Below are 26,361 nucleotides of genomic sequence, written 5' to 3' on the forward strand. Positions count from 1 at the left end.
CTGTCTTTGTCTAAGCAGCTCTGTTATTCCTGCCAAGATCAAGATCAAGGCTGCAGAAGAGGGTTCAGGCACAGCTCAAAGAGACAATTAGTGCAAAAGGAGTCACCTTGTCCAAGGGAAATGTAAGTTTATTCTGTGATGACACCTATGCTGCCAAGACATCTCCTCCTTAGGGACAGCAAAACCTGCCACAGAACAAAATGCTGCCAGTTTTGTTGTGCCGGATGAAGAAGAGGAAGGGATGATCTGCAGTGAATTCTGGGGTGGACATTATGCCGCAACACCCACACATTGGCTCTGCTGTGGCAGCAGCTGCTTCAGTGCCTTCTTCATTGACTTCCACAAAGGACTTGTGAATCACTTCGGACAGCACCAGCTCCTTGCCAGATGAGATCCCTGAGAAGTCTGCCTTCTCCAAGTCAAATGCATCAGACATTCCCATGCTGCTAAGAAGGGGTTTCAGAAAGTAGTTTTCTTCCAGTTTAAATCTGGGTAAATACACCATCACCTGTGTAGACCTCATCATTTCTGGACTGATCCAACCCATCAGCTTCTCATAAGTAAGTTCTCCTTCCAGCTGAAGAAAAATCACAAATTTACTTCATTGCAATGAGAATTGAGTAAATATCACATATCCAAAAAGTAATTTCTGAGTTTCTTCACAAAGCACATAACGTCTGTATTTTTTCCCCCTTGCTCAAGGATGAAGTCTCTGGGGCTTTTCTCTTCCTATCTAATAGGGGATGAAAAGACACAAGAAACGTTAGTAATAAACTCCTTGTCCAGAGTGCCAAAGAGACCAAATGTGTAATCTACCCTCACTACAAAAGTGATCCTGCCCTTTCCTGTGAGCCACTTTCCTGGCAGTGAGGTGCACACCCCCTGCCATATGCTCAGCACAGAACATCTAGAGGACAAGCCACAGGACTTCCAAAGAGCCCACCCAAAATCCCCCTCTCCACATTCCAGCATCACCATCCTGTGCCTTCACCACAACCACAGCTGACCTCTGCTCCTCAGCAGGGACAGCTCTTCTTCCACAGCCTCTGCCTGAGGCAGCAGCACACAGCCTGAGCAGCAAGGACATGACACGGGAAGTCACTCTGGGGACAGGGAGCAGAGGGACATTTCTGCTGGCCTTGAGCACCAGTGACACAACTGCTCTGCGACTGAACTGCAGGTCTCTCTGCAATGTCAGACTTCTTCCCTGGAAGGATTCAGGCTGTCTTTGCACTCAGATCAATAACTTACTCTTTCCAAGCCTGTGGATCCATCCCGGATTGCATCAGGGAGCAGGATGATCATGCTCAGTTCATTACCCACATAGGAGAGCTCAAGGATTTTGGTCTGCAGGTCCCCAATGTAAGTCATGTTAAAATTTGCCTCCTTGAACATCATCTGCACAGGTCTGGTCTCATTCTAGAAATCAAGAGATGCCAACAGTTAGTGCTGAGCTTCCAGCTGGTCTCAAAGTACAAAGCAGGCAGCCAGTTACTCAGGGCCTTTTAGGACTTGACCAAAGAGAACTGATCACACACCACAGAGTGCAGGCAGCCCCACTGATGCCTTGAGAGGCTATCCTGAGCTAAAGGATAAAAGTAGGATTTATGGAAAGGCCTCCAAAGGGTACACCTTGGGCAGTGCAAGAGTCTCACAGAGACTGCACCCAAGCTGGATGACTGTCTCAGGTTTTTCAGACAGATGTACGTTTGGTCTGTTTGCATATCAGAGGCTAATTGACTAATTACAGCTTCAGGTAATGGAGTCCCATTTCCACAGTTTGCACTCCCTTGTTCACTGTAGTTTACATTTTTCAGGGCCTGAGCAACTGAGGTGTCCTTGGGTTTCTGGCTTAGAGAGAAATTGTTTTGTCGGAATAAAATGGGAGAATGGCAGCTGACAGGCTATAGAGTTTATAGAGTTAAACACTGAAGCTGTACTGATCGTAAAAATATAAAATCAAAAACAAGACATCCCCACGACTACCTTTACTAAAGGCCAAGGTAAAATCTGGCCACGTGCAGCAGCAGTGTACAATATTCCACCACAACTCAAAAGGAGGTTAATAATTAGTCCTACATCCTGTTGGTGTTGCATCTTCAAACCTGTCTATAAGCTCACAAAGCAGGAGAATACAAAATGGAACAGTGTCTCTGGATACTCCTGCCAGCTTTTTCAACACATTCACACAGGGACAGAGCAAGGTCTCAGGAAATTAATCAGTCCAGCAGTCTCTGAAGTTGCTGTCAGTGGTAGTCTGGAGTAACAGATACATTCCCTTATTGAAAAGTAACATTAGCACTTTCAAACATTCTGGCATTTATTTCATCAGTGCGAAAGGGACAGTTCCCAGATGGGCATGGGGGCTTCAGTCTTCCACAATGCTTCCTTCATGCAGGTGAGTTAAGAGTGGCACATTGCCAGTTCTTGTTAGTGACTCCTGGAGGCCAACCCAGAGCTGCAGGGGATCCTGAGGGGCAGCCATGGCCTGCCCATGCCACTGCCCAAGCCCCCATCAAGAAAACTGAGGAGCTTCGGAATTCACAAGCTTTCACACCTCTCTTTGTGCTATATGAAAGGTTCTAGTAATTATGTCAAAGTTCAGAGAACTCAGCAAAGAGAGTGTTCATATGAAAGTGAGGGGGCATAAGAAATCTCATACAGCCTACCCAAGGTAACTCTGCTTGAAAGATTTCATTTCTTCTCAAAGTTGCTTGTTTCAGACAACATCCACCTGACAGTTTATTGTCAGCATTTCAGCACATCATACCTTATTAATTTGGAAAGGGGATTCTCTGGTCCACTGTTTCCTGAATGGCTTTTCCCAGCTGCCTTTGAAGTAGATGGCATTCACCAACACAAGTCTGGTCAGGGAATTGAGAAACCCTTCTGCCAACAGGTTCTGAATTTTACCTTTATGATATAAAGGAAAAACACACATTATTTCACAGGTTGACATGCATCGATTTATGATCTAAGATAGTATCTACTCTACATTTATAACACAGAAGAGAAGGGAATTCTAAAGAGAATTCTCTTCTAAAGAGAAGACCATACACAGCAACAGCCTGAAATTTCAGTTGTTTGAATTCACAATCCTGCATCCTGAAGTAGGTGTTTACACCAACCATGGCTGCCATTCAACACAACTGGCCACTTGGCCAAGCACTCACCTTCAGTCCTTTCCTCTACCCAGCCATTGATTTGTTTCCTGCAATCCTCCCAAGCATGCACAAAGTCCATCTGCTCTAGGCCAGCATGGTAGGATTTCTGACTGGACTCTAGGAAAGACTAACAGGGACAGTCACAACACATTGTCAGCAAGAGATTCACTCTCGTTCAGTCACATCCCAGATCATTCCAGCATTCCCCAAGGAAATCTGCCTGTTTTCTTTCCCCAGCCTCATATGGAGCCATTAAAGTCCTGGCTGACAAGTTCCTACTAGGATTTATACCACTTCTTTGGACTAGGAATCAATATTATTGTTATGGATTATACACTCCACTACAAACTTCTACACCTCATTAACAGTGATGTGGGGTGGGCATTGTTCTCTTTTCTGTTTTATGCTTCATGGACATGACATACGATTTTATAAGTTTCTGTAAAAGACTTAGGTTCCTAAGTGATAGATCTACTATTTGTCCCACAGCCAAATATGTGAATGGATCAAAGAACCCAGAGTGTAGAGACTGATGGATTTTACTGCTTGTGTACACTCAGAATACACATTATTTAAAGGACATTCTCCACCAGGTTCACACCCTGGGCTCTGGCAGAATCTATTGCACTCCTGGCAATCAGCCCAGAATATTTGAGAGGCAAAACCCAAAGCCTGACTTCGATCGCCAGAAGAAAGGGGTAGCAAGTATATTATACTAAGAATCATAACAAATTTAAGGGCTACTTACTGCAAGAAACTCCAAGGACTTTTCTCCATAGAGCCGGTTTGCAGTTCTCAGGATGTATTTGGTGTTGGGATCATTAATTTCAGAGAGAAGGGACTGATACCCATTGTGAGCATCCTGAGCATTCTTCAGAGAAAGCACCTGCATAGAGACCAACATCCACAGCAGCGTCCAGAACTTCTCTAAACACACTTGGTCAGCATGACTCATTTAATATTAAAATTACTCTTAAGTGAAATGCTATGACTTGAAGCCAAAAGATTTCTTCACCACACCACCCATCTGGAACTTCTCCTGCAAGGCATATCTGATGTACCCATAAATTAGGGAGCAGCAGAGCAGCAGCCCTGATTTTCATTTTGTAGCAATGCAACCACATTCCCCAGGTATTCACAATGAGGAAGAGATTTGGGGTTCATTCTTTGCTTCACTTATAAGTCAAAGAAACAAAAACTTTTATGCTCTTCTCAGCATAATTTGCACAGTTCCAACACAAAAGCACCTCTTGGACAGTTTGAGCTCTACCTCAAGAACTGGAGCTATTTCGGCTGGGCAGCATGCCAAAAAACTCCTCCTGGATCATTACCTACTTAAAGAGACCAGGGAGACTCCGGGTGCATTTTCAGGGTGTCGTAGCATGTCTAAGTGACCTCCCTGCACCTTGAATGGCTTTTTCACTTCTGCTTTGTAAAATTTGTTATTTTTCCCTTTGACAAGGGGAAAATCAACACCTCTTGCTTTTCCAAACACCTCTCACTGTTTTTATAAGCCATGTTCTGAGGCTGTGGGCAGCCCTCAGGAGGTGAAGCACCTGTGAGGGGCTCATACCATTCTGGCCTCCTGTAGAATGCATCACCAGCCCTCAGGCCAAGGGCTACAGGATCACAGAATGACTCAGGTGGGAAGGGGAAAATCTGCTACAAAGCCCTGCCCAAGCAGGGACACCTAGAGCTGGCAGTCCACAACTGCACCTAGATGGATTTGGAATATCTCCAATTATGGCAATAATGTAGGATTTGGAGAAAGTTTTATAAAGGGCATGGAAACAAGATACCAGTTGATACTCCCCTCCAACTTTGGGAAGGAAGCAAACATCAAAACCAAAAGCACGGGTTCTGCACCTCATATTGTCACTTCCTACATAAAATACAGGCCAAAAGATACTTGATACCTGAACAAGTTTTTACAAAGGAGTAAACCAAGTTGCAGTTAGCAGTTTAAAATGCAGACAGTGACATTTTTTATATATTTCTTAGGTGGCTGCCTTCATTTTCAGAATGTATCATATGTATAATATGACATGATATCTAGTATATATCATATATGATATGATATGTATTATGTAGCATATGATTTTAAGCCAAATCACACAGGGAAACAAAAATAATTTATTTAGCCACCAACTAAAGATTAAAAACATTCCAGGTACCTCCTAGTTACATAATACAGAAAATTGATCTTAAAAAACACACACACACACAAAAAAAAAAAAAAAAAAAAAAAAAAAAAAACCACGCAAACTAAACCCAGGAAACTCTTCAATTCAGAATGAACAAAGCTCATACTAAAAGATAAAAGAAAACGGGTTCTGTTTACACACACACACACCAGAGGAAGAACTTTGCTCTCTCACACCACAGGGACAAGCACAGCATGTCACAGACTGTAAGACACTTCACTTCCACAGATGATCACATGAAATGCCATCCATTTTAGATTTATTCTGACCTACCTTGCTTATTTGGGCTTCAGTGCTACCTCTTGAACCCAGCAGAACCATAGACAAAGCAGAAGAAATACTAAATGGTGAAAAGAACACATTCTGCCCACTGTTCTTCTCACACAGCTTTCTGAAGAGCTCCACAGCAAAAGTGGTGTTTGCTGCACAGAGGCTTTCCATGCTTCTGAGCCTGGGACATAAAACACAGAACAACAATGGATCACATTGATTTCAATGCAAAACCGTTCTTTCTCCCCTTTAAACTTCCCAGGGTAAACTAGGCAGCAAAGGTTGGAAAATTATCTGCTCACTGGAGAATGACTTGGTGCCACAAGCACCTGAGATCCCACACTACACATTTGAGGAATTTTACCACTTTAGAGACTGCTACTGGATTTCCATCCCATACCTACACAGTGCGACACCTTTTGAGGTGACCAACATTTTGATCAACATTTTGAACAACAGCATTTTGCCCAGGACGTTCTATGAATGATGTCTCTCTTGTCTTCACATAGAAAATAACTAGCCTTTTTGGGGTAACCACCAGAGTCAAGATTACACATGAGAGCGGTAGAATTACACACTCTTACCTTGTCCTAGTCAAGAGACCTTCAGTGGTAGCTGCAGCTTGCTTCTACGTGTGCACGCTGGGTTTGAAACCTGCCAGCCAGCCGGGGAGAAGTCGGCAGAATGACTTTACATAAAAGCAAGAAAACCAGCAGGAATTTGTCACTGCAACATTCTCTTGCCAAAAACTCAAAAAAAAACCACCCACAAGAAAAAAAAAAAAAAAAAGAAAAAAAAAAAAAAAAAAAAAAAAAAAAAAAAAAAAAAAAAAACACCGCAACCCCAGAAGTCTTCCCAAACAAACTAAAATCCTCAACCACACCAAGCATATGTCAGTCACACTGTAACAGAATATTTCTTCCCCACATTATTCATCTATCCCATCACTATTTACCACTCCTAGTTAATGGCATTATATTACAAACAATTCCTATCATTATAAGAACAAATTGGAACGATTTGTGCTGGCCTGACTGCAGGTTAAAGTACTTCAGACTCACAGACCCTGCACGCCCCACACATTTCACTCACACAGCAGCTTTCCCCACACTTCTTAAAGCAGAACTCTCACATTTGCTGCTCCCTCTCAGACCCAAATACGGGGAGGAGTTTATATCAGAATTTACGCGTTTCCTGCACGGTCCTCCCACAGAAATTCCAAATATCGCTGTCAGCTCTCCCCAGCGGACACACAATGGGCACGGCACCTTTCAAATGTTCTTCTACCGAGCTCTGTGCTAAAGAAAACGCCAGCACCTCCCGAGCCAACATGGACAGCCATAGCCCAGAGCGCGCCCGCACTTCCCTTTCCTCACTGCAGCCGCGCAAGCCTCGCACCCAAAGCCCTGCACAGCCCGCACCCCGCGCTGCCCCACCAGCGCTGCCAAGAGCGGGAGGCGAGCAGCGATCCCCGCCTCTCTTCCCGAGCCCGCCGCACGCCCGGAGGATGCCCCGCGGGCGGGGACAGGGCGGAGGCTGCCCCGCTCCCCTCCCGCCCCGCGCAGCCCCAGCGCAGCCGAGGCCGCTCGGCCGCGTCCCTGCCCGGCCGGGACAACCGCGGCGACAGCCAACGCTGTCCCTGCCCTGCGAGAGCTCCTCTGCTCCTGCCGCACGCTCTGCAAGACGCCTGTAGCTTAGCCTTCAAACAGGAGAAAAACACCCATGCTGCGCTTACACGTCCTTTATTATGGCAGCAACAGGAGCCACAAAACACAACCCAATGTAAGGAAACTTGGTGCAGCTGTATCCTTGAAAATATACAGGTAAACTGTGGTGTTTAGTAAAATATTAATGGAATGAACATATAACAATGGAAAAAAAAAAAAAAATCAAGGCTTTGTCGTTCCAAGTGCATAGGCACCATGTGCCCCATTGTTACATTCTTTGTCAAAGGACCAGAACCAAGTGACAGGGAATAAACCCAGCTGTCCTGGGGTGATGAAACAGACTCACCCCACAAATACCTCACAGGGTCATCTGCTATAAAAACATCCTTTCATTCCCATTCTTGCCTAAGTGCTGATCCAGTTGTTAGCCAAAAATCCACATCCTATGCAGGATGCTCTAGCAATACCTAGAACAGGCTGCCAAAAAACTCCTTTCAGCTCCAGGCAATGGATCAAGGCACTAAATGGATGAGAGTGGAAGGTAAAAGGGGAGGGCAGCTACAAAGGTGTCAGCAAGTGTAGTGGTGTGTTTTTGGTTTTGTCAGTTCTATGTATGTATTTGGTTTTGCTTTTATGATGTTTATATAAGTTGTAATGGTTTGTTCCTTGTTCCCCCATGTTTACCCCTTCGTGATTTACCCCGGATATTGTTATCAGTCAGTCACCAGTTCTGTAACTCCTGGGTCCAGTCCATCACTTTGAGGCCACACCCTGTATGTAGAAAGTTCCAGTGAGAGCATTGAGTGATTGGGCTGCATCCCTGTTATTCCCTCCTCTGCCTTCTTAATGTGTTCTACTGTTTGTTCTCTATGTACAGAGTCCCCCTCTTCATCCCCCTGATTGGTCCCACACTGTACCCTTCCTCTTGCTCCTCCCCTGCATTTAAGATGTTGCACAGAGGTGAGCTGGGCCCTGTTGGGCAGGCTCCCTGGTGGTGAGGTGGTCCCTTGTGGACATCAATAAATGCCAGTTGCTGTTCACCCTTCAGAGTCCTTCCTTCTCTTCCTCATTTCTGCTGACGCTTCTGCGGGACAAAGGTCTCACAAGATCAGCGAGGTAGATCCATCTACTGAGCTATACCTTCACTGTAGCCGGTGTCAGAGCTGTCCAGGCAAAGCTGGACGAGACTCCCAAGACACCGCAACTGTTGCCTCCTCCGAGGCGTGGCGACCTGGTTCAGGAGCAGCACATCGGCCAACCCCAGACTGCTTGGGCCATCAGCTCACAGACACCAGTGTGGTGGACAGCAAATGGCGTTTATTAGTGCGTTACATGGGTCTATATAACTTGTGGTAACTGCATCACTTCCTTCTGCTTACGTTATAAACTAGGTGTTATTGGCTAATTAGGGGTCAAGTGACCTTTGCTAAGGAGGAAAGGGGGGTTCTGCCTGCCCGTACAGCGCGACATCTTCCGATCGCCTATCCCTACCTATCTCGAACTGCCACATTTTCCCCCTCCCTCATGACTATTTACAAAACATACGAAGTGTAAAGTTATACGAATGCAAAAGTTAGTAAGATCTACATAGTACATTAAAAAGGCAAAACAAAATGTATGTAATAAAGCAATATAAAATGTACCTAATAAGTGCACTTTAAAGCAGCTTTTGGCGGTCAATTAGTAAAATTTAAAGTTTTTCTAAACAGCTTCTAACGAACGACACTAATTTGTTTAGTATGCAAGGCCCAATGATTAACATTAGGAGTACTATGGTAAGTGGGCCGATCAGAGAGGAAACAAGGGTGGTCAGCCATGGAGACTGGTTGTACCAAGATTCAAACCATCCTTGTTGGGCTTCTCTCTCTCTTTTTCTCCGGGCTAACCTTTCCCCTAACTCAGCCATGGAGTCTCCTACGACTCCGGTGTGGTCTGCATAGAAACAGCATTCCTCTCTCAAGACGGCACAGAGGCCTCCTTGTGGCAGTAGCAAGAGGTCTAGTCCTCGCCTGTTCTGGAGGATGACTTCTGAGAGAGAGGAAACAGATTTCTCTAGAAAGGAAATGGATTTTTCAGTTCTTTGTAAGTCTTCGTCGATGGTCATCTGCAGCTGAGAAAGGCTTTGGTGTTGGTTCACGAGGGCCGAAACACCTGTGGCTGCACTGGTAGCTCCCAGGCCAAGCAGCATCGCAATGGTGATGCCTGTTATTACTTCTCTTTTGTGGATTCGGCTGGGATCTTCTAAAAGGCGGTACACTTCATCTTCTTGGTGGTACAGGACCCTAGGAACAATCAGAACTTGGACACAAAAGTCAGCAGAGTCATTAAATTTGTTAAGGAAAACACAGGGACTCACACCGGACTGGTGACAGACCCACATTCCTGACGCAGATGGGATCGCCCATTTTTTGTTGGTTGATTTATTAAGTTTGATAACTTCTGTACAGACATTACCTTTTTGTCTTGCCAAGGTTGCATTGCCAAAGCGCTTACCTTGGCCTGTGATCTGACTCAGAGTGATTCCTCTCCGGGGTGTGTCTCACCTACACTGGTGTGGGTTTGGTTCTGCTGAGTAACTAAGAGGAACATTGAGGGCAACACCTTTGTAGAAAGGAGGTTCTATGTCATAGCACAGCCAGCATGAACTTGTAAGGTTTGGGTTCAGTTGGTTCAAGGACACAAAGGTAGCATTTAACACGCTAAAAAACGAATCGTAAGGAGTTGATTTAGAGATTTGATCTGTGGCTGCAAAGTCGGAGGAGGTGGTAAGGGTAAAGGTGGGGCTTGGTGTGGACCTTTTCTTGGGTCTAGTTACTGCAAAAATTAGACTGGGTCCGGCTGATTGAGGTGCTGGCAGTGGGAACTTGATGATTTGAATGTTTACCCAGAAGTCAGGAAAGGCGCGAACAAACACTGACCACACTTTGCCTGTCTCCCAACCTTTATGGGTTGGCTGTAAAACTGTCATTGTGTAGTTTTTACAAGTGTGTTTCATTCCGTACAAGGGTGTGTATATTTGCCTATTTGCTCTAAATTTCGGTTCACGACAGTTTTGGGGAGCATACCTGACTTGCAAGAACTCATCAGGTCATTGTGGTTGCCATCTATTACTTGTCACAATTGTCTCACACCCCACAGTATCCACACCCTAGGTAATTACAGTAGCTTTTACCTGGGTTAGAGGCAGGGCACCAGTAAGTTTGTTTCAGTGTGAAATCACCAAGACTGGGAAATCCTAATTGTGGGGGAAAAAAGTCTCTCAGCCTAAACTCAAAAGATTATCTGTCTGGTGTGATGGTTTCTTTGATTGCTTTTTTGCTCAAAAGATGGCGTAGGACCCACCTGAATGGTTGATGAGGGTAATGGTTTGCATTGGCTTGCCCTTTGCTAAGGAACCCTAAAAGCAAGATTACACAAAGATGTAGTTGCTGCTTGGATTTCAATGATGTGCGACTCTTAGGCGTTGTCGGGCTGCTCGATGATTTGCTGCTTTTTCCGGGCACTGTGGTGAACGAGTCACGGAGGTATCCAAAGATCCAGCCCGGCACATCTTTAGGATTTATCGGTGAATAAGTCCTCTAATTTCCTCCTTGCCCCCCCCCCACTCAGACCGGAAAGGCCAACTTGGCTGAAGAGGCCCAGCTGGCACACGCTACTGTTATTTTCCTCCAGTCCGTGAGTGGAGTTTGCTCCTTCCCTTTGACCCAAGCAGGAGCATTAAGGTTATTGATTTTATCTACCCTCACTATCTCTTTGTCGGAGCCCAAGTCAGCTATTGAACAGTCCTGAAACCACTCGTCCCAGCTGTTGTCTGACTCAGAGTCAGAAGTCAACTGACTGGAGGCGTCTGGGCTCCGGTACCTTTTTTGTCAGGCTTCGACCCAGCCCCTTTCTCTTAGGGTCGGGCCACTCCCTCCCCCTCGGCTCACCCCGCCTCCTGCTAGGGGAGACTCTTGCCTTGCAGGATGCTTTTTGATAAGAGTTTGAGCTGACCTCGTACTTCTCTGGGTTCTCCTCCGAACTTTGCTTGCAAGTATTCACATTATCTAACAGACCTTCTTTGTTCCCTCTAGCCACGGCTGCACGTTTCTCATCTCTCTGTAGTTCAACGCCATTTTGTGTTGCATAGGGTGGGGGTCTCTCCCAGGCCCCCTCGGACCCTGACTTAACTGCAGCACTCCTGGCCTCTTCTGCTAACCCTCCCCAACATACTTGTGCCTGCTCCTTTCTCTGTGTAGATTGATCCGAGCTCTGAGGCTGTAAAACGGGCTTTTGCCCTTGCGAGTTTTCACACTTAATAAAATCACTTTCATCTGCACTCTGTGTGGCTGCCCCAACCCCCAGCGGAGGTGTGACCATCAAGACAGTTCTGTGCAGATTTCCAAGTCTCTTGCTCTTGCAGAGCCTTTTGCAGAGCCTTTTGCAAATCCTGCACAACTTTTCCCCATGCCTTAAGATGCTTTCCTGAGCCTGAGGACATTGTTTCCTCGGCCAGAGCCTTAGTACATTTATCCCATATTTCTGGGTGGAGTACCTCCACCGGACGATCGATGACCCAAATTTGCATCAACCTCGCAAGAGCGAGACTAAAATCTTTTGGTTTGCACTCAATTCCCCATTGCTTATGAATCTGAGATACAACCTTCATGAGAGCGTCCATCCTCCTCACAGCTCCAGGGAAGTCCCCCTCACCGAGCTGCTCCAGCTGCCCGGCTGCTGCTTCACCTGTCCAGGTGACTCCCATCTTCCAGGATGATTTTCCGGGTTTCGGCACCACTTGTTGCCTCCTCCGAGGCGTGGCGACCTGGTTCAGGAACAGCACGGCGGCCAACCCCAGACCGCTCAGGCCATCAGCTCACAGACACCAGTGTGGTGGACGGCAAATGGCGTTTATTAGTGCGTTACATGGGTCTATATAACTTGTGGTAACTGCATCACTTCCTTCTGCTTACGTTATAAACTAGGTGTTATTGGCTAATTAGGGGTCAAGTGACCTTTGCTAAGGAGGAAAGGGGGGTTCTGCCTACCCGTACAGCAACATCTTCCGATCGCCTATCCCTACCTACCTCGAACTGTCACACGCCACCACCGCAAGCAAGAACCTGGAGACCTACGCACACACACGTGCAGCGGGGCTTGGACATGGCAGCTGCTGTCTTTGTCTAAGCAGCTCTGTTATTCCTGCCAAGATCAAGATCAAGGCTGCAGAAGAGGGTTCAGGCACAGCTCAAAGAGACAATTAGTGCAAAAGGAGTCACCTTGTCCAAGGGAAATGTAAGTTTATTCTGTGATGACACCTATGCTGCCAAGACATCTCCTCCTTAGGGACAGCAAAACCTGCCACAGAACAAAATGCTGCCAGTTTTGTTGTGCCGGATGAAGAAGAGGAAGGGATGATCTGCAGTGAATTCTGGGGTGGACATTATGCCGCAACACCCACACATTGGCTCTGCTGTGGCAGCAGCTGCTTCAGTGCCTTCTTCATTGACTTCCACAAAGGACTTGTGAATCACTTCGGACAGCACCAGCTCTTTGCCAGATGAGATCCCTGAGAAGTCTGCCTTCTCCAAGTCAAATGCATCAGACATTCCCATGCTGCTAAGAAGGGGTTTCAGAAAGTAGTTTTCTTCCAGTTTAAATCTGGGTAAATACACCATCACCTGTGTAGACCTCATCATTTCTGGACTGATCCAACCCATCAGCTTCTCATAAGTAAGTTCTCCTTCCAGCTGAAGAAAAATCACAAATTTACTTCATTGCAATGAGAATTGAGTAAATATCACATATCCAAAAACTAATTTCTGAGTTTCTTCAGAAAGCACATAACGTCTGTATTTTTTCCCCCTTGCTCAAGGATGAAGTCTCTGGGGCTTTTCTCTTCCTATCTAATAGGGGATGAAAAGACTCAAGAAACGTTAGTAATAAACTCCTTGTCCAGAGTGCCAAAGAGACCAAATGTGTAATCTACCCTCACTACAAAAGTGATCCTGCCCTTTCCTGTGAGCCCCTTTCCTGGCAGTGAGGTGCACACCCCCTGCCATATGCTCAGCACAGAACATCTAGAGGACAAGCCACAGGACTTCCAAAGAGCCCACCCAAAATCCCCCTCTCCACATTCCAGCATCACCATCCTGTGCCTTCACCACAACCACAGCTGACCTCTGCTCCTCAGCAGGGACAGCTCTTCTTCCACAGCCTCTGCCTGAGGCAGCAGCACACAGCCTGAGCAGCAAGGACATGGCACGGGAAGTCACTCTGGGGACAGGGAGCAGAGGGACATTTCTGCTGGCCTTGAGCACCAGTGACACAACTGCTCTGCGACTGAACTGCAGGTCTCTCTGCAATGTCAGACTTCTTCCCTGGAAGGATTCAGGCTGTCTTTGCACTCAGATCAATAACTTACTCTTTCCAAGCCTGTGGATCCATCCCGGATTGCATCAGGGAGCAGGATGATCATGCTCAGTTCATTACCCACATAGGAGAGCTCAAGGATTTTGGTCTGCAGGTCCCCAATGTAAGTCATGTTAAAATTTGCCTCCTTGAACATCATCTGCACAGGTCTGGTCTCATTCTAGAAATCAAGAGATGCCAACAGTTAGTGCTGAGCTTCCAGCTGGTCTCAAAGTACAAAGCAGGCAGCCAGTTACTCAGGGCCTTTTAGGACTTGACCAAAGAGAACTGATCACACACCACAGAGTGCAGGCAGCCCCACTGATGCCTTGAGAGGCTATCCTGAGCTAAAGGATAAAAGTAGGATTTATGGAAAGGCCTCCAAAGGGTACACCTTGGGCAGTGCAAGAGTCTCACAGAGACTGCACCCAAGCTGGATGACTGTCTCAGGTTTTTTCAGACAGATGTACGTTTGGTCTGTTTGCATATCAGAGGCTAACTGACTAATTACAGCTTCAGGTAATGGAGTCCCATTTCCACAGTTTGCACTCCCTTGTTCACTGTAGTTTACATTTTTCAGGGCCTGAGCAACTGAGGTGTCCTTGGGTTTCTGGCTTAGAGAGAAATTGTTTTGTCGGAATAAAATGGGAGAATGGCAGCTGACAGGCTATAGAGTTTATAGAGTTAAATACTGAAGCTGTACTGATCGTAAAAATATAAAATCAAAAACAAGACATCCCCACGACTACCTTTACTAAAGGCCAAGGTAAAATCTGGCCACGTGCAGCAGCAGTGTACAATATTCCACCACAACTCAAAAGGAGGTTAATAATTAGTCCTACATCCTGTTGGTGTTGCATCTTCAAACCTGTCTATAAGCTCACAAAGCAGGAGAATACAAATGGAACAGTGTCTCTGGATACTCCTGCCAGCTTTTTCAACACATTCACACAGGGACAGAGCAAGGTCTCAGGAAATTAACTCAGTCCAGCAGTCTCTGAAGTTGCTGTCAGTGGTAGTCTGGAGTAACAGATACATTCCCTTATTGAAAAGTAACATTAGCACTTTCAAACATTCTGGCATTTATTTCATCAGTGCGAAAGGGACAGTTCCCAGATGGGCATGGGGGCTTCAGTCTTCCACAATGCTTCCTTCATGCAGGTGAGTTAAGAGTGGCACATTGCCAGTTCTTGTTAGTGACTCCTGGAGGCCAACCCAGAGCTGCAGGGGATCCTGAGGGGCAGCCATGGCCTGCCCATGCCACTGCCCAAGCCCCCATCAAGAAAACTGAGGAGCTTCGGAATTCACAAGCTTTCACACCTCTCTTTGTGCTATATGAAAGGTTCTAGTAATTATGTCAAAGTTCAGAGAACTCAGCAAAGAGAGTGTTCATATGAAAGTGAGGGGGCATAAGGAATCTCATACAGCCTATCCAAGGCAACCCTGCTTGAAAGATTTCATTTCTTCTCAAGTTGCTTGTTTCAGACAACATCCACCTGACAGTTTATTGTCAGCATTTCAGCACATCATACCTTATTAATTTGGAAAGGGGATTCTCTGGTCCACTGTTTCCTGAATGGCTTTTCCCAGCTGCCTTTGAAGTAGATGGCATTCACCAACACAAGTCTGGTCAGGGAATTGAGAAACCCTTCTGCCAACAGGTTCTGAATTTTACCTTTATGATATAAAGGAAAAACCCACATTATTTCACAGGTTGACATGCATCGATTTATGATCTAAGATAGTATCTACTCTACATTTATAACACAGAAGAGAAGGGAATTCTAAAGAGAATTCTCTTCTAAAGAGAAGACCATACACAGCAACAGCCCTAAATTTCAATTGTTTGAATTCACAATCCTACATCCTGAAGTAGGTGTTTACACCAACCATGGCTGCCATTCAACACAACTGGCCACTTGGCCAAGCACTCACCTTCAGTCCTTTCCTCTACCCAGCCATTGATTTGTTTCCTGCAATCCTCCAAGCATGCACACAGTCCATCTGCTCTAGGCCAGCATGGTAGGATTTCTGACTGGACTCTAGGAAAGACTAACAGGGACAGTCACAACACATTGTCAGCAAGAGATTCACTCTCGTTCAGTCACATCCCAGATCATTCCAGCATTCCCCAAGGAAATCTGCCTGTTTTTCTTTCCCCAGCCTCATATGGAGCCATTAAAGTCCTGGCTGACAAGTTCCTACTAGGATTTATACCACTTCTTTGGACTAGGAATCAATATTATTGTTATGGATTATACACTCCACTACAAACTTCTACACCTCATTAACAGTGATGTGGGGTGGTATTGTTCTCTTTTCTGTTTTATGCTTCATGGACATGACATACGATTTTATAAGTTTCTGTAAAAGACTTAGGTTCCTAAGTGATAGATCTACTATTTGTCCCACAGCCAAATATGTGAATGGATCAAAGAACCCAGAGTGTAGAGACTGATGGATTTTACTGCTTGTGTACACTCAGAATACACATTATTTAAAGGACATTCTCCACCAGGTTCACACCCTGGGCTCTGGCAGAATCTATTGCACTCCTGGCAATCAGCCCAGAATATTTGAGAGGCAAAACCCAAAGCCTGACTTCGATCGCCAGAAGAAAGGGGTAGCAAGTATATTATACTAAGAATCATAACAAATTTAAGGGCTACTTACTGCAAGAAACTCCAAGGACTTTTCTCCATAGAGCCGGTTTGCAGTTCTCAGGATGTATTTGGTGTTGGGATCATTAATTTCAGAGAGAAGGGACTGATACCCATTGTGAGCATCCTGAGCATTCTTCAGAGAAAGCACCTACACAGAGACCAACATCCACAGCAGCGTCCAGAACTTCTCTAAACACACTTGGTCAGCATGACTCATTTAATATTAAAATTACTCTTAAGTGAAATGCTATGACTTGAAGCCAAAAGATTTCTTCACCACACCACCCATCTGGAACTTCTCCTGCAAGGCATATCTGATGTACCCATAAATTAGGGAGCAGCAGAGCAGCAGCCCTGATTTTCATTCTGTAGCAATGCAGCCACATCCCCAGGTGTTCACAATGAGGAAGAGATTTGGGGTTCATTCTTTGCTTCACTTATAAGTCAAAGAAACAAAACTTTTATGCTCTTCTCAGCATAATTTGCACAGTTCCAACACAAAAGCACCTGTTGGACAGTTTGAGCTCTACCTCAAGAACTGGAGCTATTTCGGCTGGGCAGCATGCCAAAAACACCTCCTGGATCATTACCTACTTAAAGAGACCAGGGAGGACTCCGGGTGCATTTTCAGGGTGTCGTAGCATGTCTAAGTGACCTCCCTGCACCTTGAATGGCTTTTTCACTTCTGCTTTGTAAAATTTGTTATTTTCCCTTGACAAGGGGAAAATCAACACCTCTTGCTTTTCCAAACACCTCTGATCATGCCGTCTCACTGTTTTTTATAAGCCATGTTCTGAGGCTGTGGGCAGCCCTCAGGAGGTGAAGCACATGTGAGGGGCTCATACCATTCTGGCCTCCCGTAGAATGCATCACCAGCCCTCAGGCCAAGTGCTACAGGATCACAGAATGACTCAGGTGGGAAGGGAAATCTGCTACAAAGCCCTGCCCAAGCAGGGACACCTAGAGCTGGCAGTCCACAACTGCACCTAGATGGATTTGGAATATCTCCAATTATGGCAACAATGTAGGATTTGGAGAAAGTTTTATAAAGGGCATGGAAACAAGATACCAATTGATACTCCCCTCCAACCTTTGGGAAGGAAGCAAACATCAAACCCAAAGGACTGATTCTACACCTCATATTGTCACTTCCTACATAAAATACAGGCCAAAAGATACTGATACCTGAACAAGTTTTTACAAAGGAGTAAACCAAGTTGCAGTTAGCAGTTTAAAATGCAGACAGTGACATTTTTTATATATTTCTTAGGTGGCTGCCTTCATTTTCAGAATGTATCATATGTATAATATGACATGATATCTAGTATGTATCATATATGATATGATATGTATTATGAAGCATATGATTTTAAGCCAAATCACACAGGGAACACAAAAATAATTTATTTAGCCACCAACTAAGATTAAAAACATTCCAGGTACCTCCTAGTTACATAATACAGAAATTGATCTTAAAAAACACAAAAAAAAAAAAAAAAAAAAAAAAAACCACGCAAACTAAACCCAGGAAACTCTTCAATTCAGAATGAACAAGCTCATACTAAAAGATAAAAAGAAAACTTGTTCTGTTTACACACACACACCAGAGGAAGAACTTTGCTCTCTCACACCACAGGGACAAGCACAGCATGTCACAGACTGTAAGACACTTCACTTCCTCAGATGATCACATGAAATGCCATCCATTTTAGATTTATTCTGACCTACCTTGCTTATTTGGCTTCAGTGCTACCTCTTGAACCCAGCAGAACCATAGACAAAGCAGAAGAAATACTAAATGGTGAAAAGAACACATTCTGCCACGGTTCTTCTCACACAGCTTTCTGAACAGCTCCACAGCAAAAGTGGGTGTTTGCTGCACAGAGGCTTTCCATGCTTCTGAGCCTGGGACATAAAACACAGAACACAATGGATCACATTGATTTCAATGCAAAACTGTTCTTTCTCTCCTTTAAACTCCCAGGGTAAACTAGGCAGCAAAGGTTGGAAAAATTATCTGCTCACTGGAGAATGACTTGGTGCCACAAGCACCTGAGATCCCACACTACACATTTGAGGAATTTTACCACTTTAGAGGACTGCTACTGGATTTCCATCCCATACCTACACACCGTGGCATCCTTGAGATGATTAACATTTTGGTCAACATTTTGATCAACATTTTGAACAACAGCATTTTGTCCAGGACTTCCTATGAAAGAAGCCTGTCTTGACTTCACACAGAAAATAACTGCCTTTTTTAGGGCAACCACCGAGCCAAAGTCAGATGCGAGAGTAGTAGAATTACACACTCTTACCTTGTCCTAGTCAAGAGACCTTCAGTGGTAGCTGCAGCTTGCTTCTACGTGTGCACGCTGGGTTTGAAACCTGCCAGCCAGCCTGGGAGAAATCGGCAGAATGACATTGCATAAAAGCAAGAAAACCAGCAGGAATTTGTCACTGCAACATTCTCTTACCAAAAACTCAAATCACAGCCATAAGAAAAAAAAAAAAAAAAAAAAACCAACCCAACCCAGAAGTTTTCCCAAACAAACTAAAATCCTCAACCACACAAGCATATGTCAGTCACACTCTACAGAATATTTCTTCCCCACATTACTCAAATAACCCATCCTTACTGACCACATCTAGTTAATTGCATTATATTACAAACAATTCTTATCATATTAGGAATAAATTGGAAAGATTTGTGCTGGCCTGACTGCAGGTTAAAGTACTTCAGACTCACAGACCCATGCACGCCCCACACATTTCACTCACAACAGCAGCTTTCCCCACACTTCTTACAAGCAGAACTCTCACATTTGCTGCTTCCTCTCAGACCCAAATACGGGGAGGAGTTTATATCAGAATTTACGCGTTTCCTGCACGGTCCTCCCACAGAAATTCCAACTATCGCTGTCAGCTCCCCAGCGGACACACAATGGGCACGGCACCTTTCAAATGTTCTTCTACCGAGCTCTGTGCTAAAGAAAACGCCAGCACCTCCCGAGCCAACATGGACAGCCACAGCCCAGAGCGCGCCCGCACTCCCTTTCCTCACTGCAGCCGCGCAAGCCTCGCACCCAAAGCCCTGCACAGCCCGCACCCCGCGCTGCCCCACCAGCGCTGCCAAGAGCGGGAGGCGAGCAGCGATCCCCGCCTCTCTTCCCGAGCCCGCCGCACGCCCGGAGGATGCCCCGCGGGCGGGGACAGGGCGGAGGCTGCCCGCTCCCCTCCCGCCCCGCGCAGCCCCAGCGCAGCCGAGGCCGCTCGGCCGCGTCCCTGCCCGGCCGGGACAACCGCGGCGACAGCCAACGCTGTCCCTGCCCTGCGAGAGCTCCTCTGCTCCTGCCGCACGCTCTGCAAGACGCCTGTAGCTTAGCCTTCAAACAGGAGAAAAACACCCATGCTGCGCTTACACGTCCTTTATTATGGCAGCAACAGGAGCCACAAAACACAACCCAATGTAAGGAAACTTGGTGCAGCTGTATCCTTGAAAATATACAGGTAAACGTGGTGTTTAGTAAAATATTAATGGAATGAACATATAACAATGAAAAAAAAAAAATCAAGGCTTTGTCGTTCCAAATGCATAGGCACCATGCGCCCCATTGTTACATTCTTTGTCAAAGAACCAAGTGACAGGGAATAAACCCAGCTGTCCTGGGGTGATGAAACAGACTCACCCCACAAATACCTCACAGGGTCATCTGCTATAAAAACATCCTTTCATTCCCATTCTTGCCTAAGTGCTGATCCAGTTGTTAGCCAAAAATCCACATCCTATGCAGGATGCTCAGCAATACCTAGAACAGGCTGCCAAAAAACTCCTTTCAGCTCCAGGCAATGGATCAAGGCACTAAATGGATGAGAGTGGAAGGTAAAAGGGGAGGGCAGCTACAAATGTGTCAGCAAGTGTAGGTGTGGTTTTGGTTTTGTCAGTTCTATGTATGTATTTGTTCCTTGCTTTTATGATGTTTTATATAAGTTGTAATGGTTTGTTCCTTGTTCCCCCATGTTTACCCCTTCGTGATTTACCCCGGATATTGTTATCAGTCAGTCACCAGTTCTGTAACTCCTGAGTCCAGTCCATCACTTTGAGGCCACACCTGTATGTAGAAAGTTCCAGTGAGAGCATTGAGTGATTGGGCTGCATCCCTGTTATTCCCTCCTCTGCCTTCTTGATTTGTTCTACTGTTGTTCTCTATGTACAGAGTCCCCCTCTTCATCCCCCTGATTGGTCCCACACTGTACCCTTCCTCTTGCTCCTCCCCTGCATTTAAGATGTTGCACAGAGGTGAGCTGGGCCCTGTTGGGCAGGCTCCCTGGTGGTGAGGTGGTCCCTTGTGGACATCAATAAACGCCAGTTGCTGTTCACCCTTCAGAGTCCTTCCTTCTCTTCCTCATTTCTGCTGATGCTTCTGCGGGACAAAGGTCTCACAAGATCAGCGAGGTAGATCCATACTGAGCTATACCTTCACTGTAGCCGGTGTCAGAGCTGTCCAGGCAAAGCTGGACGAGACTCCCAGACACCGCAACTGTTGCCTCCTCCGAGGCGTGGCGACCTGGTTCAGGAACAGCACAGCGGCCAACCCCAGACGCTCGGGCCATCAGCTCACAGACACCAGTGTGGTGGACAGCAAATGGCGTTTATTAGTGCGTTACATGGGTCTATATAACTTGTGGTAACTGCATCACTTCCTTCTGCTTACGTTATAAACTAGGTGTTATTGGCTAATTAGGGGTCAAGTGACCTTTGCTAAGGAGGAAAGGGGGGTCCTGCCTGCCCGTACAGCGCGACATCTTCCGATCGCTATCCCTACCTACCTCGAACTGTCACACGCCACCACCGCAAGCAAGAACCTGGAGACCTACGCACACACACGTGCAGCGGGGCTGGACATGGCAGCTGCTGTCTTTGTCTAAGCAGCTCTGTTATTCCTGCCAAGCCCGAGATCAAGACTACAGAAGAGGGTTCAAGCACAGCTCAAAGAGACAATTAGTGCAAAAGGAGTCACCTTGTCCAAGGGAAATGTAAGTTTATTCTGTGATGACATCTATGCTGCCAAGACATCTCCTCCTTAGGACAGCAAAACCTGCCACAGAACAAAATGCTGCCAGTTTTGTTGTGCCGGATGAAGAAGAGGAAGGGATGATCTGCAGTGAATGAATGAATGAATTCTGGAACTGTCATTGCGCACCCCATAATAAGCACTATAGCAGTTGTGGCAGCAGCTGCTTCGGTGGCTTCTTCATTGACTTCCACAAAGGACTTGTGAACCACTTCAGACAGCACCAGCTCCTTGCCAGATGAGATTCCTGAGAAGTCTGCCTTCCCCAAGTCAAATGCATCAGGCATTCCCATGCTGCTCAGAACAGGTTTCAGCTTGTAATCTTCTTCCAGTTTAAATCTGGGTAAAGACACACTCACCTGTGTAGACCTCATCATTTCTGGACTGATCCAACCCATCAGCTTCTCATAAGTAAGTTCTTTTTCCAGCTGAAGAAAAATCACAAATTTACTTCATTGCAATGAGAAGATAATCAAACCTACTGAGTCAAAATACTGAAGATTCTGTGCAGAAAGCACATAATATATTTTTCCCACCCAGCATTAAAGATGAAGACTGGGGCTTTTTCGTTTCTTTTTTAATGTGGTTGAGGAAATCCAAAGAAAACCTTAGTAACAAACTCTTTGTTCACAGGACCAAAGAGCCTGAACTTGCAACCTATCCTCACCACAAAACAGATGCTGCCTTTCCTGTGAGCCCCTTTCCAGGCAGTGAGGTGCACAACCCCTGCCAGCTGCTCAGCACAGAACATCTAGAGGACAAGCCACAGGACTTCCAAAGAGCCCACCCAAAATCCCCCTCTCCACATTCCAGCATCACCATCCTGTGCCTTCACCACAACCACAGCTGACCTCTGCTCCTCAGCAGGGACAGCTCTTCTTCCACAGCCTCTGCCTGAGGCAGCAGCACACAGCCTGAGCAGCAAGGACATGGCACGGGAAGTCACTCTGGGGACAGGGAGCAGAGGGACATTTCTGCTGGCCTTGAGCACCAGTGACACAATTGCTCTGCGACTGAACTGCAGGTCTCTCTGCAATATCAGACTTCTTCCCTGGAAGGATTCAGGCTGTCTTTGCACTCAGATCAACAACTTACTCTTTCCAAGCCTGTGGATCCATCCCGGATTGCATCAGGGAGCAGGATGATCATGCTCAGTTCATTACCCACATAGGGGAGCTCAAGGATTTTGGTCTGCAAGTCCCCAATGTAGGCCATCTTAAAATTTTCTTCTTTGAACATCATCTGCACAGGTCTGGTCTCATTCTAGAAATCAAGAGATGCCAACAGTTAGTGCTGAGCTTCCAGCTGGTCTCAAAGTACAAAGCAGGCAGCCAGTTACTCAGGGCCTTTTAGGATTTGAACAAAGAGAAGTGATCACACACCACAGACAGCAACCCTACCACTATCTTTTGGAAAGCATGAGGTAAAACTTGGCCTGGTGCAGCAGCAGTGCACAATATTCCACCACAATTCAAAAGGAGATTAGTCACCAGCCCAATATGCTGTTGGTTGCATCTTCAAACCTGGTTCTAAGTTTGCACTGGAATACAAAATGTGAAACACTGGAATAAAACATGGAACAGTGACTCTCAATACTGCTGTCAAGTTTTTCAACACATTCAGAGGGAGAGAGCAAGGTCTCAGGAAATTAATCAGTCCAGCAGTCTCTGAAGTTCCTGTCAGAGGTAGTCTGGGATAAGCCGAAATATTCCATTATTTAAAAGCAACATTAGCACTTTCAAACATTCCTGGATTTACTTCACCACTGGGGAAGGGACAGTTCCCAGACAGGCATGGGGGCTTCAGTCTTCCACAATGCTTTCTTCATGCAGGTGAGTTACGAGTGGCACATTGCCAGTTCTTGTTAGTGACTCCTGGAGGCCAGAGCTGCAGGGGATCCTGAGGGGCAGCCATGGCCTGCCCATACCACTGCCCAAGCCCCCATCAAGAGCACTGATCTGCCTCTAAAAACAAACTGAAGAGCACAGAATTCTTCAAAAGGGATTGTTTCCATCTATTTTGGAAAGGGTCAGGAGCAGAATTGCAGCAGGGAAGCTCTGACTGAAGAAGACTTCGATTCACAAGCTTTACATCTCTCTTTGTGCTATAGGAAAATTCATATGATAGGGAGGAGGCATAAGGAATCTCATATAGCCTACTCAAGGTAACCCTGCTTGAAAGATTTCATTCCTTCCTAAAGCTGCTCATTTCAGACAACATCCACCTGAAAGTGTATTGTCAGCATATTAGCACATCATACCTTGTTAATGTGGAATGGCCTTTCTCTGGTACTCTGTGTCCTGAATGGCTTTTCCCAGCTGCCTTTGAAGTAGATGGCATTCACCAACACAAGTCTGGTCAGGGAATTGAGAATCCCCTCTGACAACAGGTTCTGAATTTTACCTTTATGATACAAAGGAAAAACACACATTAATTCACAGGTTGACTTGCATTGAATATTATACAAGATAGCATCTACTCTACATTTATACACAATAGAGGGAGAATTATGGACCAGACACAGCAACAGCCTGAAATTTCAGTTGTTTGCATTACAATCCTACATCCTGAAGTAGGTGTTTACACCAACCATGGCTGCCATTCAACACAACTGGCCACTTGGCCAAGCACTCACCTTCAGTCCTTTCCTCTACCCAGCCATTGATTTGTTTCCTGCAATCCTCCCAAGCATGCACAAAGTCCATCTGCTCTAGGCCAGCATGGTAGGATTTCTGACTGGACTCTAGGAAAGACTAACAGGGACAGTCACAACACATTGTCAGCAAGAGATTCACTCTCGTTCAGACACAGATGCCTTATGTTCTCCAAGGAAATCTGCCTGCCTTCCTTACACTCCTTCATACAAAGCCAGTAAAGTTTGCTGAAGTTCCTACTAGGATTTATCACTTCTTTGGACTAGGAATCAATTTATTGTTATGGATCATGCACTCACTACAAACTTCCACTTCATTGACATAATGGGGGGAATTTTTCTTGTTTCTATTTTGTGCTTCAGGGACATGACATATGATTATAGATCTGTAAAAGAATTCATGAGAGATACATCAACCATTTGTCCCACAGCCAAATATGCGAATGGATGACAGAACCCCAGAGTAGAGACTGATGGATTTTACCCTGCTTGTGTCCACTCAGAACACTAATTATTTGAAGGACATTCTCCACCAGTTCACACCCTGGGCTCTGGCAGAATCTATTGCACTCCAGGCTCTCAGCCCTGTAAGGATGGAAGGCAAACCCTAAGCTGCCTTGATCTCCAAAGAAAGAGGAAGCAAGTACATTATACCAAGAAATACAAAATTTGAGGGCAACTTACTGCAAGAAACTCCAAGGTCTTTTCTCCATAGAGCCGGTTTGCAGTTCTCAGGATGTATTTGGTGTTGGGATCATTAATTTCAGAGAGAAGGGATTGATACCCTTGTGAGCATCCTGAGCATTCTTCAGAGAAAGCACCTACACAGAGATCAACGTCGTCAGTGCTTATACAAGTAATAAATTCAGGAGTAGCACAGTCACAAGTTCTGATTTTCCTTCCCTCAAGCCAAGCACAGGATCACAGAATGGCCCAGGTGGGAAGGGACCTGTGGGGACAATCTGCTACTGCCCAAGCAGGACATCTACAGCCCATAGTTTAGGACTGTGTCCTGACGCATTTGAGTATCTCCAACTATGGCAACAACATAGGTTGAGAAATTTTTGTAAATAGTAAATGTAAAAAAAAAAAACCCAGAGTTTTTTGTCTTCTCCCACTTTGCGAAAGAGCCAATCATCAGAACCAAAATGTCTGATTCTGCACTTAATATTGTCTGGTCATATGTAAAACACATGGCAAGTACTATGTGACACCTGAGCAAGTTTAAAACAAGAAAGTGTAAACCATGCTAACAGTTTGACTTTCAGTCACCGTGATTTCTTTTTTTATGTGTCTGGCTACATTTTGAAAACATATATTGATATTAAGCCCAAACAAGGAGCAGAAAATGATAATTTATGTAGCTAGAGATTGATCAAGCCAACAACAACAAAAAACCAAGCCCAAACCACATCTCTCAATTACACATTAAAGAGAATTGGTCTCAAAAACTACAAAAAGCCCCATAAAATAAACCCAGGAAACTCTTCAGTTGATAACAAAGTAATCCCTCCTTCAAAAACAATGAAAATTGATTTTGTTTACACACACCAGAGGAACAGATCTGCTCTCTCACACCACAGTGACAACCACAACATGTCACAGACTGAAGACACATCTTTTGCTCAATATGATCAAACCAAATGCAATCCACCAAGTTTATTCTGACCTACCTTGCTTATTTGGGCTTCAGTGCTACCTCTTGCACCCAGCAGAACCATAGACAAAGCAGAAGAAATACTAAATGGTGAAAAGAACACATTCTGCCCACGGTTCTTCTCACACAGCTTTCTGAACAGCTCCACAGCAAAAGTGGTGTTTGCTGCACAGAGGCTTTCCATGCTTCTGAGCCTGGGACATAAAACACAGAAAACAATGGATCACATTGATTTCAATGCAAAACTGTTCTTTCTCCCTTTAAACTTCCCAGGGTAAACTAGGCAGCAAAGGTTGGAAAATTATCAGCTCACTGGAGGATGACTTGGTGCCACAAGCACCTGAGATCCCACACTACACATTTGAGGAATTTTACCACTTTAGAGACTGCTACTGGATTTCCATCTCAACCTACACAGTGCGACACCTTTTGAGGTGATCAACATTTGATCAACATTTTGAACAACAGCATTTTGGTCAGGACTTCCTGAAAGAAGTCTCTCCTGACTTCACACAGAAAATAACTGGCCTTTTTGGGGTAACCACCAGAGTCAAGGTTAGACATGAGAGTGGTAGAATTACCAACCCTTACCTTCTCCAAGTCAAGAGACCTTCAGTG

General features: G+C 45.5%; 2 protein-coding genes and 1 pseudogene across 2 annotated transcripts; all 3 read right to left on the reverse strand.

Moving 5' to 3' along the window:
• On the reverse strand, nucleotides 1-26,341 carry LOC136365239 (serpin B6-like). The gene is made up of 7 exons (XM_066325572.1): nucleotides 26,335-26,341; nucleotides 5,642-5,819; nucleotides 3,913-4,050; nucleotides 3,174-3,291; nucleotides 2,771-2,913; nucleotides 1,252-1,419; nucleotides 1-577 (listed from the first exon to the last, which is right to left on the reverse strand). The coding sequence occupies exons 2-7, from the start codon at nucleotides 5,807-5,809 to the stop codon at nucleotides 170-172; spliced, it is 1,143 nt and encodes a 380-aa protein (XP_066181669.1). The 5' UTR covers nucleotides 5,810-5,819; nucleotides 26,335-26,341; the 3' UTR covers nucleotides 1-169.
• Nucleotides 12,443-18,706, reverse strand: LOC136365250 (serpin B6-like; annotated as a pseudogene).
• On the reverse strand, nucleotides 21,253-25,940 carry LOC136365214 (serpin B6-like). The gene is given in 7 exon segments (XM_066325557.1): nucleotides 21,253-21,861; nucleotides 22,529-22,696; nucleotides 23,694-23,836; nucleotides 24,069-24,186; nucleotides 24,771-24,871; nucleotides 24,874-24,907; nucleotides 25,760-25,940. Coding segments are annotated over 7 exon segments (1,218 nt in total). The 5' UTR covers nucleotides 25,928-25,940; the 3' UTR covers nucleotides 21,253-21,375.
• Nucleotides 26,342-26,361: the final 20 nt, after the last annotated feature.

The sequence above is a fragment of the Sylvia atricapilla genome, chromosome 1 (assembly GCF_009819655.1).
Source record: "Sylvia atricapilla isolate bSylAtr1 chromosome 1, bSylAtr1.pri, whole genome shotgun sequence".
Lineage (NCBI taxonomy): Eukaryota > Metazoa > Chordata > Aves > Passeriformes > Sylviidae > Sylvia > Sylvia atricapilla.